Source organism: Labeo rohita, chromosome 7 (assembly GCF_022985175.1).
Source record: "Labeo rohita strain BAU-BD-2019 chromosome 7, IGBB_LRoh.1.0, whole genome shotgun sequence".
Taxonomy (NCBI): Eukaryota; Metazoa; Chordata; class Actinopteri; order Cypriniformes; family Cyprinidae; genus Labeo; species Labeo rohita.
In genome coordinates, this window is record NC_066875.1 from 37,509,109 (window position 1) to 37,522,300 (window position 13,192).

Consider the following 13,192-nt stretch of genomic DNA (forward strand, 5'->3'; position numbering starts at 1 on the left):
TTCAAATAATTTATTTTAATATATATATTTGTAACTTTTTATTCATCAAAGAATCCTGAAAAAAAAAAAGTAGCACAGGTTCCAGGAAAATAGTAAGCAGAACAACTGTTTCCAGCACCAGTACAGTATATCAGCATATTAGAATGATTTCTGAAATATCGTGCGACACTGAATACTGGAGTAATGATGCTGAAGATTCAGCTTTGATCCCAGGAATAAATTAGGTTTTAATAAAAAATTAAAATAGAATACTGTTATTTTACATCACAATAATATTTCACAATATTACTTTTTTTGTGAAAATCTTACTGATTCCAAACTTTTGAATGGCAGTGTATAAATTTAATTTCATATTTAAATATTGTTTTATTCATGCCATGTGAACATAAGATACTTTTTTTTTTTTGTTAAAAATATTATCAAGACTTAATTTAACTTTGTAACATTATTTCTGCAGCTGGAATTTCTGTAAATATACATGCATTTACACTACCAGTCTTTGTTTTTGGACAGTAAGATTTCTGATGCTTTTTAAAGACTATGTTTTTTAAATGTAATTTATTCCTGTGATTTTAAAGCTGAATTTTTAGCACCATTAGCCATTAGTCCAGTTACACAATCCTTCAGAAATCATTCTAATATTCTGATTATTTTTTTATTTTTTTTATGATGAATAGAAAGGTCAGAAGAACAGCATTTACACAAAAAGTATACTGATTTTTTTTTTTTTACAAAATCTTCTTATTTCAGATAAATGCTGATCTTTGGATCTTTCTATTCATTAAAGAATTAAAAAATTTACTCAACTGTTTTAAATGTTGATAATAATAAAAACGTTTCTTAAACAGCAAATCAGCATATTAGAATGATTTTTTGAAGGATCATGTGACACTGAAGACTGGAGTAATGATGCTGAAAATTTAGCTTTGATCACAGGAATAAAATACATTTTAAAATATATTGAAATAGAAAGCTTTTTTCTTTTTAAATAAAAAATATTTCACAATATTACTGCTTTTGCTGTATTTTGGTAAGCAGAAGAGACTTCTTTAGAAAACCTTTTGACTGGTAGTGTATGCCATCCTGATGCAAAATCTGTGTAAATACAGTCTTTAAATGTATCTTTTTTGTGTAAAATTAGCCACTTGCACCTACTGTGCTGTTTTTACAGTGTAAAGATGATGGTAACAAAAGGCCTGAATTCACAAATGGGGTGTGTTTTTCTAACCCAAATCCCTTTCCACAGACTAAAAGAACACATGCATGGTACATTTAAATGTAAATTTGATCCCATATGACATCTGACTTTCTGAAAGCATCCACTGACACATTAAAAACTATGAACATTTTAAACTATTTCCTGCATCCCTCAAAAGCGCTCACGTCGACCTATACGAGTCTTCCCCCAATGTGCTTTTAAAATAAGGCAAAGTGTGTTGATGTGTTTGAATCCACGCCAGCATATTTATACAGTTCTGGGGTGCTTTTGGCTCAAGAGGAGTAGTATTAATGTGCTGTACTTTTATGTAATTCATCAGAGCTGTTAAAATGAATTATGCAGCTTTATCCCACCAATTAGATTAAAGGATGAGATTTATTCTGCCGCTCCAGAGTGTTGACACTTTGATGGGCCTTTTGAAATCAGAGGTCAGGGGATTGCTGAAGTTTTTCCTACACAGTTAGCTGGATAAAAGATGGAAATGGCTCTTTAGCGAAGCCTGCTTTTGCGTGGGAACAAAGAAAAAGACGCTTGGAACACATGCCACCTGTCTCTGTTCATCCTCACTTGAGCACTCCCGTCGAGCCGTGCGGTACTTAAGTAATGGCGCTGGCCCACCACATTTACAGTTTGGTCCTCTGCCAATTTAATCATTATAGAAGTCAACTTAACAACCCATAACTAATGCTGACTCGCCTGTGAAACTCTATTGAGACGGCAAACTCTGGCACTTACCTGAGAGCCAATTAAAATGCTTTACTTTCAATAAGGACATTGAATGATACATGAGACTCACAAGCAGGAAATAAAACAAATGACACTTTGCTTTTACAATCATACAAATATATTAGTTTTATTCAATAATGTTCAATAATATGTCTCCCATAGACTTATAGAAATAGATATAGATTCTATTGCAAATGCAGGGCTGAGAGTGTATGCAGAATAGAGTATTAAGAGTAACAGTGAGTTAATAAATGCTAAACAGGAATTCTTTTTTTCATTTTCATTTTTAATGTGTCCAGTAAATATTGGTTCATGCATGATTGTATTGGGGTTGTTCCTTCCAATATTCCATTAAAACGCCACAGATGTGCCATTTCCGTCTAAGTTTTCTTCAAGTCTTTCATCCTGTGAGATGGGGAAGCCAAAGTTCGAGCGATTCTGTTGAGTCTGTCCTGGTGGTTATTGGTTTCTGTAGCTATAAAAATTAAAAATAGTGTCATCGTGGCTTTGACTGGAAGACCTTTGCTTTGTCTTGGTTTGGAAGACAAGAGAAAAGTAATATGGTTTAGTTTCCTTTCTTTTGGAAGACTTCATTACAATAACTTGGATAATCCATGCAGAGCTTACAAAAATTATGGGATTCCTTCGATATAAAGCAGACTCTCATTGTCCATAAGCAAATCGCCCGCTTGTGTTGATATAAGAGGTGGGCGTTTTAGTATGCACACCGTTTAGTGTGTACATTTTGTGTGTTACGTCAACAGCGACTAACCAGCAGTCAGTTTTGCTGCAGTTGATTCCAACCAGTGTCCGCTGAGGATAAAAGATCATGACCTCTATCGTCTGGTAGAGCAGGGATCAATGTTCATGACACAGGCCAAGAGTTCTGGCCTATCGCACAGCTAAACTGGAACTGTTTGCCCCTCAAGCTTGAATTCACCAACTATTTCACCAATTTAAACCAAATACGCAAATCAATTACCGACAACGGACATATGACCTTTTGTTTTAAGGGACACGGAAACTGAAGCCACAAACAGACATTTTAGACAGTAAAAAGTTACATTGGTTCATGTTTAAAAGTGTCACATGATTATGAACAAGCATCTGAAGAGATGGACTCGCTTCAATTTAAATTTTCGACATTCAATTGTATAAAAAGTAAGTTTTATGCCTTTTATCCTTCGAGATAGGGAAGCCAAAGTTCGAGTGATTCTGTTGATTTTTACAGTTTAGACAGTACAAAAGATTAAAAATAAAGTAAAACATGTTTCATATGTGGTTCATTTCACATCTGAATAAGATGGAACAATAACTATTATTAAAATCATACTTTGTTTCATATTTGATTGAAAAGAATAAGTAATAACACTTATTTTATGTTTCATACAGTTGAAGTCAATAGTTTACATACTGTACACCTTGCAGAATCTGCAAAATGTTAATTACTTTAACCAAAATAAGAGGGATCATACAACAGAATCCCTCTTATTTCGGTAAAATAATTCACATTGTGTATGCAAGGTGTATGTAAACTTTTGACTTTAACTGTATGTTCAAAAGTGTCACATGATTATGACCACAAACATCTCAAAAGAACAACTGATGATAAATAATTACCAATAATAAGTAATAATACTAAGTTTATTTAAAAACAAACTGCACTTGTGACTGCCTTTCACACTATTTCGCATAAAATTGACCTAGGGGAAACGCATTCGCCTCAAACATCATCTCTACACAGTCACAGTTAACAGCAGTTAAACTCTAAACTAAAGGTTACCTCCTAGGGACCATGGGAGAACGCTGTGATTATCCTAAAGCTGGGATGGAGCTGAGGAACTCAGATTTTTAAAGGTCACCCTCTCAACACACATCTGCTGAGAGACTAATACCCCACTGCTGTGTATGCAATGCAGATGTGGTGCGAGTCTGTACGTTTAAAATGCAGCAGAGTTTCTCTCTCTCGTGGTCACACACACACACATACAAAGGCAATGACATTCAGCTGAGGGGAAGCGTGGTACATTTGCACAGTGCTGTTGTGAGGGCTAAGAGATGTATCCTGGGGGACGAGACTTTGGTCGAAACATGGGAGGAGGGTTGAGTTTTTGTCTTTTCTGCTGCATTGCAGATACCGGGTTGGGACTATTCCTCAAAGTCACGCACACATGAACACACACACAGAAAACAATTACAGACACTGACGATCAGTAAATACAGGGTCTCTGCAGCTAAACAATTCTCTTATGTGAAATGATAAAACCACTGATCTTGAAAATATTTCTGCTGTCAATTTACAGATTGACCCTTCAGAATCCACCTAATATAAGCTGGAAAATACACTAAACAGGTATGTATGTAATTTTAGGGCCAGTTTTACTAAACAGGGCAAATTAGTGCAAGAGCACAATTCCAAAACAGCGCTGGGGAGGGAGGGGAAAAATTCTGTGGGTGATTTACTAAGGTTTTCTAAAAGTTTGATAGACCTGGTATTGCATGACTCCTAGTTGAGGGTTTCCTGAAGCAAATGAAAATAACATGGTTTGGCAAATGATATGCTTGAATAATGTGTTTTTCTGTCATTCCAAATAAATTAATACATGTGGAAAAAATCCTCTCCCTTCTACCACGTGCTCTCTGTTCTCTGTGGTGCCTCTTCCTAGCAAAAATAACTGCAGCCATTTTAAGCACAAAATAGTTTAAGACATGCTTTTTTTGGGTGTTAAATACTGGCACAAATGCTAGTAATTTGCACAACGTTAGTAAAACACATTGCGTGATTCATTTTAATGGTCTTCTAAACGCATATTCAACAAGGTCAGGGGCAAAAAAAACTGTGTCGATGCCTTTTCAGTGCTAATTCTTCACTGTGCATCTTTAGTAAAACCTGACAGCACAATTTTAATGCCAAAAGACGATTTGTGCTGGTGCAAACTGTTAGTAAAACTGGCCCTTAATGTCTGGAATAATGGTGTTGTTTACTTGCACTGCTGGTGCTAATGCTGTTGAGCTAAAGTCTGATTGTCTTTTAAAAGCCCAGATAGCAACATATCATAACATAAAAGATGTATATATGACACAAACCACAGCAAACCACATCACTCTGAAAAATAAAAACAAAACAATACACAATTTTTAAAATGTGCTGCATGCTAGACTGCATGGAAGCCCGTTTCCACCACTGAATAAAAAATAACAATTAGCTAATTGTGACTTTTTATCTCACAATTTTGATTTTTTTTCTCGCAATTGCGAGTATACATCTTGCAGTTCTGACTTTTTTTTCAGAACTGCGTGATATAAACTCGCAATTGCAAGTTATAAAGTCAGAATTGCTTGTAAGGTCAGAATTGTGGGATATTACAATTCTGACTTTTATTACACAATTTTGACTCTTTTACTCACAATTATGATTTTAAATCTTTTAAATTCTGATATTGCAACTCACAGTTGTGAGTTGACATTTCACAATTCCAAGAAGAAAGTCAGAATTGCGAGATGCGCACTCACAATTGCAAGAAAAAAATCTGAATTGTCAGATAAAAAGTTGCAATTGCCTTTTTTAATGTATTTAGTGGTGGAAACAATATTCTATAAGACTGTTTCTAGAAAATCTGATTTTAAAACATTGCTAACAGCAGACAGACTTTGATATTTCAAAATTAGATGCTTAGATACCTAAAAAACAAAGACAAACTAACACATACAAAAACAATGCATTTTAGCAGCTCAAAGACATGATAGTGGCTTTGTTTACACTACCCACAAATATAATTTGGTTGTCAAATCAGATTTTTAAGACTATTAATTTGGAAATTATGAAATCTGTTTTGCTTGTTCAGACAGTGTGGTGAATATCTAGTGAATTTACATTGGTTGGAATAGTGATGATGTAAGAGAATTAATAACAGCCGAGTCACTGTCATTTTGAAAGGAGGATGGAAACTGGGAATTTATCCTCAGCTCACGTTTATCGTGACATTACGCCACAGCGCTCAACTCACGAGGCACATGAGAGAACATAAGCAGCGTTTTATGCATATAGTGTGTCAAAAAATGCTGACTCGCCCAATATTCACTACAAAGTGAATGTCACACGGTTTGCTCTAAGAGGAAAGTGTGAGTAAAAACAATTCTAAATACACTGCACCAGAAAGATGTCTGATTTCAAACCACATGGGTTTTAGGTTTGTTTTGCTACTCAGATTACTCAGAATGGCAAAAACTAATAAACAACAACAACCAAAACAACAGAACAAAGCAGATTTTTGCTGCTTGTCTGAACAAAACCAATAAGTCTGTATTGTTTAATCAATTTGAAATGAGCTGGAGAGAAAACTAACATCTGTTTTTAAAGCATTTATCGACAATGGGTCAATAAAAGGGAGTGAAGATGGAACATGGATGACTCCCTTTTATTGGGGAGAGGGATAAGGTGGAACCACAGTGTTGATGTTACATTAAATTACTTAATTAAGCACTAATACCGATGCATACTATCAATTGCACATTGTTAATATTAATGCTTTAGCAATGTGTAACATAGACACTGTAAGTTGCCAGCCACTAAAGTTCGGTCTGTTAAAAGTTTATTATAATTGCACAGACTAACCCTATCCCATAACAGCATTATTTAATGTCTTAATGACCCTAAGCCCCCAAATACACATCAGCTGAAGTGCCTATAGGATTCTAGAGAGACTAGTAAATATGCAAACTACAATAAACAAATAGATTCATCAATGCAATGCAATGCATTGAGAGACATACTGTCTGTTGTATATGTGTTGGCCAACACATATACAACATGACCAAGACATTTAAAGAATGAAAGAAAAATAAACATTAAAATAAAGAATTTTTATGCAGTTTAGCAAATTTAGAAAACTGCCGTTTACAAGGTCATTTCTATCTATGTATACACGCAGAGTGTTTTAATGGCTTGGCTCTTCTGAAAAGCATTAGCCCTTAGCTTTCATCTTCTGGCCTCTATGTTTATGGCTGAAAAATAGCACTGAAATTGAGAGAGAAGCACTTAGCTGCGCACAGAGAGTGCTTTCATTAAAATAATTGTTAAACCTGGCCCTTATGTTCATGCCAAATATATCAAAGCTAAGAAAAGCACTCATTTTCTTTTCTTTTCTCTCATATTATGTTGTGCACACATTCATAATCAGCTCAAACTGACCCAAAGCAAACTCTTATGATGGTATAATTATAAGTTTAGTGTCAATTAGGCATATTTAAACTAAAGATCAGTAAGAATGTTGCCTTTTATACTCTTAGCCCTTACAAAATACAAGAGGCTTTTAATTCGAGTCAAGTTAGCACAAGTCCTTCTGTGACATTTAAAAATTTGAAAGGCTAGAAGTGAGACATTTTAAAGTAACTATCAATTTCATGGTCTAATTGTGATTAAACTGAATGAATAAACCATGGGATGCTAATCAAAGCACAGTTGTGGCTTCATACGACATTGCCTTTATCATTTATTTAACCTTTGCGGTCTGGCCTGCTGGATTTTGTTTCAGTGTGCCAGATCTTTCGGTGTATAGCACTTCAAAACTTTACGTAAATAGCCCTTCAGATAATATAGAAGCTTAAACTGAAATGAGCTGTGGACAATGCAAGACTTACGGAAAACTAGAGTCTGAGATGAGCACTGCTGCTTGCAAAACTACAAAACAAATTATAGTTTATGAAGAAAAATCAAGATGTAGTCTTATTAATGTGTACCCAGGAGCTATGAGATGCAGAGCATTTTGATTCAGCCCCTTTGAAAAACAATCTGCTCGGGACGTTAACCGCAAACACCAACTTCTATAATGGGGGATTGTGAATTACCTGCGGGTGCTGTTTTGATTCGCAGTACGGAAACTGTAATCTGGGAAAGATTGACAGCTTGATCTATATGTGGAAGAATTTAGTAAATATTCCAAAAGTCTAAGATTTCTTTAGTTATTTCCACTTTGGTCTTAATAACTTTGTTTCCCCCTATAATAATGCATTGCTGCAGGGGACTGAATCTATAATTATCACAGACATAATTTCCTCAACACCAGGTGCACGGTATGAGAAATTATTCAACTCAGCAGGAGAAAAGTTAGATTTTTTGCACTTTGTTTAAGCTTTGCACTTGATTTCACAGTGATGATATAACCATTTAGGGAATGTGCTCTGATATATCTAATACTAGAGCCTAAAAAAACTTTCTACAAGGGACCCTAATAATTATATTTTATAAATAGGATATTTTCTACCTCCAAAATTATATTATATACACTACCAGTCAAAAGTTTTTGAACAGTAAGATTTTTAGTGTTTTTTTTTTTTTTAAAGAAGTCACTTCTGCTAACCAAGCCTGCATGTTTAATCCAAAATACAGCAAAAGCAGAAATATTGTGAAATATTTTTACTATTTAAAATAACTGCTTTCTTTTTGAATATATTTTAAAATGTAATTTATTCCTGTGATCAAATCTAAATTTTCAGAAACATTACTCCAGTCTTCACTGTCACATGATCCTTCAGAAATCATTCTAATATGCTGATTTGCCGTTCAGGAAACATTTATTACTATTATTTTTTTATCAATATTTAAAACAGTTAAGTACATTTTTTCAGGATTCTTTAATGAATAGAAAGACCCAAATATCAGCATTTATAAATAAACTAAATAAATAAATAAAAATCCTGAACAATTCTACTCACCTTTCAACATAATAATAATAGTAGTTTTTTTGAGCAGCAAATCAGAATATTAGAATATTTCTGAAGGATTATGTGACTGGAGTAATGAGTAATGATTAAAAGTTTCGGGTCAGTAAGACGTTTTTTTTAAGGAAATTACTACTTCTATTCAGGTAGATTGCATTAAACTAAAAAAAAAGTAACAGTAAAGACTTTTATATTGTTACAAAAATATTTAAAATAAATACTATTCTTTTGAACTTTCCATTAATCATAGAATCCTGATGTAGCATGGTTCCAGAAAAATATTAAGCAGCACAACTGTTTTCAACATCATTTATAATATATATATATATATATATATATATATTAAAGCAAGACTTAAGACTGGAGTAATGGCTGCTGAAAATTCAGCAAATTAAATTATATTTTGAAATGTATTTAAATAGAAAACAATTAATATTTAATTAAAACAATTAAATTAATATATAATAAATGCAGCATTCGTGAGGTTGAGAGACTTCTTGCTAAAACGAAAAATCTTACGAACCCAAACTTTTGAATGGTAATGTGTTATAAACTCATATTTCTATAATGTAAGTGATTTGCATAAAATATTTTCAGAAACATTACTGCAAAGGCAATAGTGCGATGTGTCATCAGGTTCCTCGTAGCTCTTAAAAACCATTTCCATACTGATATTCTCAGCGCCTCAAATAAAGCTGGTGGTCAGAAGTTACAGGTCTGTTTGGACTCTCTGTGCAGGGGTTCCCAAAATGATTCCCTCCAGGTCCAATTCCCCAATTCTATCAAAAGAAAATGAAGCAGAATTGGACCTTTTCAGCACTTGTGTTGTTTCATTTGGCTGGGTGAAGTGCCTTTGCTCTCAGGCAAATGTAATAGAATAAAATTGAATGTAGGGACATGAACTTTAGGAAACTTGCAGCCTCAGTAGTCAGCATATCTACTTTCAGAAACCCTGCTCGAAAGCAACACACATGCTAAAAAGAGAGGAGAAAGCGTGCAGCTGTAGCGATATTGCTCTCTGGGCATATTGCAATGAGAAAAACAACGACTTATCATAACAAAAAGAAACAATAATGCCACCCTACTCCCCTCTGTTATGAGCCATCCTACAAATGATATTGTATTACTGTTCACCACACACACACACGCACACACACACACACACTCACACATCCAGCCTCCGCAGACTCATCAGCACAGGAGCCGATGAGCAGAAAAGGGTCTGCACTGCCTAAGGTTGAATGACTCTAAACATCCTCATCCTAAGAGGAGGACAAGTTTTATTTATTTAGTTATTTGGTGTGTGTGTGTATATGTGAAGGCATCCTTAATAGTCCCCGGGAGAGCGTGCAGGGCTTTTCCTGTGTTGTGAAGTGGAAAATGGCCTCTGTGTCTCAAACTAATCAAAGTGCAGAAGAGGTAGAGAAGGAAGAGGAGATTACAAACAAGGCTTAGAGATGACGAGGGGATCTCTGTTAAAAAAAAAAAAAGGAACACTGATTTCGGGGGAATCTATGAATGCTTGAACAAAGGTAATGAAGGGTTTTAATGTCAAGCATGAATTGCTTCACAAAAGAAGGTGTTTCTTCTTGAAATACTAAAAAGGAGAGGAAGACAAGGATCCTTTCTTTCAGGTGTTGCTGTTCTCACAAAAGCGACGCCGTCTCTGACCCCAGACCAGTGCGGTTATTATTGCTCAGTATTCCCTTGATTAAGGAGCAGGAGAGACCAAAAGGAAGTGCGGCGGGCATTAGACCTGTCGGCAAGGGTCTTTTGAGCCCTGATTCACTGTTGGAAATGTCAAAGTTCTGAGGGTCGGTGGAGGGACTACAAACACTGTTTGTACCAAACCTCCTGTGCCACTGTTGGCGTTCATGGCGAGTCCGTGCAAACGAAGTGTCTCTTCTGCTGCCGCTAGGAGGCTGTGGGGGCGGGAAGCACTTGGTCTTTCTTGCCGTTTTTATGGACGGGGGAGTCTGACGTTTTGGCCGTTTTCCTAGGCGGGCTTTGCTCAGCAACGTCATGTAGCGACGGTTCCCTGTACATGGCAACTGGAGAGACAAGAGAAAGAAATTTTGAAAATGTCTCCATACAATCAGTAAAAAAAAATTTGTCTCTCCTTCTTCCAAATCAACACAGGACCTCATTGACTTCCATTGTACGGACAAAAAAATGTTCCACAGAATAAAGAAAGTCATACAGGTTTGGCACAACATGATCAAAGGATGACAGAACCTCCATTTTTTGGTCAGTGAAATTTTTTTTAAAGAATTTAATACTTTTATGGAGCAAGGATGTATTACATTATTCAAAAGTGACAGTTATGACATTTATAATTTTATGGAAGATTTCAATTTCAAATACATGCTAATATTTTAAACTTTTATTCATCAAAGAATTTTGTACAAACTGTACCCTGGTTTCCAGAAAAAAATATATAATTAATTTTTCAATATTATAATAAGAAATAATACAAAATTGGAATTAATTTTTCAACATAATAATTAGATTTTTTAAGCACCACATCGGCATATTAGAGTGATTTGTGGAGAAATGAAGACACTGAATAATGATGACTGCTGAAAATTCAGGTTTACCATCACAAGAAAAATAATCATTTTAAAATACATTAAAATAGAAAACAGCTAATGGTAATAATATGTTACAATATTACTGTTTTTACTGTTTTTTTATATTTAAAAATATTTGTAAATATATTTGTTTGTTTTTTTTAACATACTTTTAAATATATAATATGTAACGGCTTCTGAAAATTCAGCTTTACCATCACAAGTATAAATTTCATTTTAAAATATATTAAAATAGAAAACAGCTATTTAAAATTGTAAAAATATGTTACAATATTACTGTTTTTCCTGTATTTTTAAAAAGTATATATATGATAATTAATGGCTTCTGAATATTCAGCAGTACCATCACAGGAATAAATTAAATTTTAAAATATATTAAAATAGAAAACAGTTATTTTAAATTGTAATAATGCGTCACAATATTACTGTTTTTACTGTATTTATTAAATATTTGTAAAAAAAAAAAACATATTTTACATATATACATATGTAAAAATTCAGTTTTACCATCACAGGAATAAATTACATTTTACAGTATATTAAATGAAAAACAATTGTTTTAAATTGTAATAATATATTACAATATTACTGTTTTTAAAATATATATGCTTTGGTGTGCATAAGGTACGTTTTTCAAAAAGATTAACAAATATATTTAAAGTATTTTTAAAATTTTCTCACCCCAAACTTTTGCAATGTACTGTCAACATATGACAAATTAATCATAATTATTATTATTATTATAAACAAAGACATACCCTCTATAAGCTTGGGCAGGAAGTGGGCTGCTCCTTTAGTCTTTTTGACCCGATTTCCTTTCATGACCTGTCCGTCTCGGTTAATGCCAATGTACCAGGCCCGACCCGACTGCGTCTGACGGTACAAGATCGAGGAGTATGTGACATAATAGTTCTCAAACACACACTCCTTAAACTTGCACTCCGGCGTAAAATGTTCCTGTAACAGAGACACACACATACACCCAGACAATGAGTTAACCAGAACAACAGGCCGCAACCGCTGAACATATGTTTATAAGTAGCCTGTATACTGAGTTCAGCTTGGACGGGAGGAAAATGGGACTCAGGTTTCAATTTCAGCATTAGTGTACTGAGAAACAGTAAATGAGAAAAGCGAAATCCCTGTACACTACGCTTTCTTATTACATATTTATCAAACACACGTGTTCTGTTCAGATGAACATAAGTGTTGCAGTGTACTCTCTGCCACAAGCCCAAACACAGCCAAACTCCCTGCCTCTCTGAGTCCCTGCTGGAGATAGCAGCCTGTCAGTAAGCAAACACCAACATCTCTCTCTTTTATTCTTTCTCTCTCTCTTCCCATCCCATCTGTCTCTCTCTCTCTTTCTCTCTCTCTCTACCACCCTGTCATTTCGTAACCTTGTCAGGGAACAAACCAATTTCCAGGATTGATTGGGATCCTTGGTGTGACTGGTGAGCAGAGCAGCTGAATAAGGGGTTTACTCCTCTTTCTCTCTCTCTTGCTCTAATGTGTTTGTTTTGAAACACTCCCTTCTGTCGCCAAAGGAAAATTAAGCCTTCTCAATAAAACAGATTCATAATTTACCTGCTCTAATTGCATATCTGTAATTAAATCGTGGCCATTTGGGCGTTTGATCTACCTGATGCTTTTGATAGTCTTGCTCCTGTCTTAAAAGTGTGCTATTAAAGTAAAGCATGTCATAATAATAATAACAATAATAATCAAATTATTATAACATATATTGGTAACGCTTTACAGTAAGGTGTCATTTGTTAAAAAATAGTTGTTAGTTCACAGTGCATTAACTAATGTTAATGAACACAACTTGTGATTTTAATAATGCATTAGTAAATCCTGAAATTAACATGAACTAAGACTAATAATAGTTCATGTTAACTAATGTAGTTAACTAATGAAACCTTACTATAAAGTG

The 13,192-nt window shown here is 34.4% G+C and overlaps 1 protein-coding gene across 1 annotated transcript in view; it reads right to left on the reverse strand.

The window, feature by feature from the left end:
• Positions 1–2,065: 2,065 nt before the first annotated feature.
• fgf11a (fibroblast growth factor 11a) overlaps positions 2,066–13,192 on the reverse strand; it is a 76,271-nt gene continuing 65,144 nt past the window's right edge. Inside the window, exons 5-6 of the mRNA XM_051115788.1 lie at positions 12,015–12,213; positions 2,066–10,716 (exon numbers count right to left, since the gene is read on the reverse strand). Coding sequence (XP_050971745.1) covers positions 10,580–10,716; positions 12,015–12,213 — 336 coding nt within the window. The 3' untranslated portion in view covers positions 2,066–10,579. The remainder of the gene's footprint in view (positions 10,717–12,014; positions 12,214–13,192) is intronic.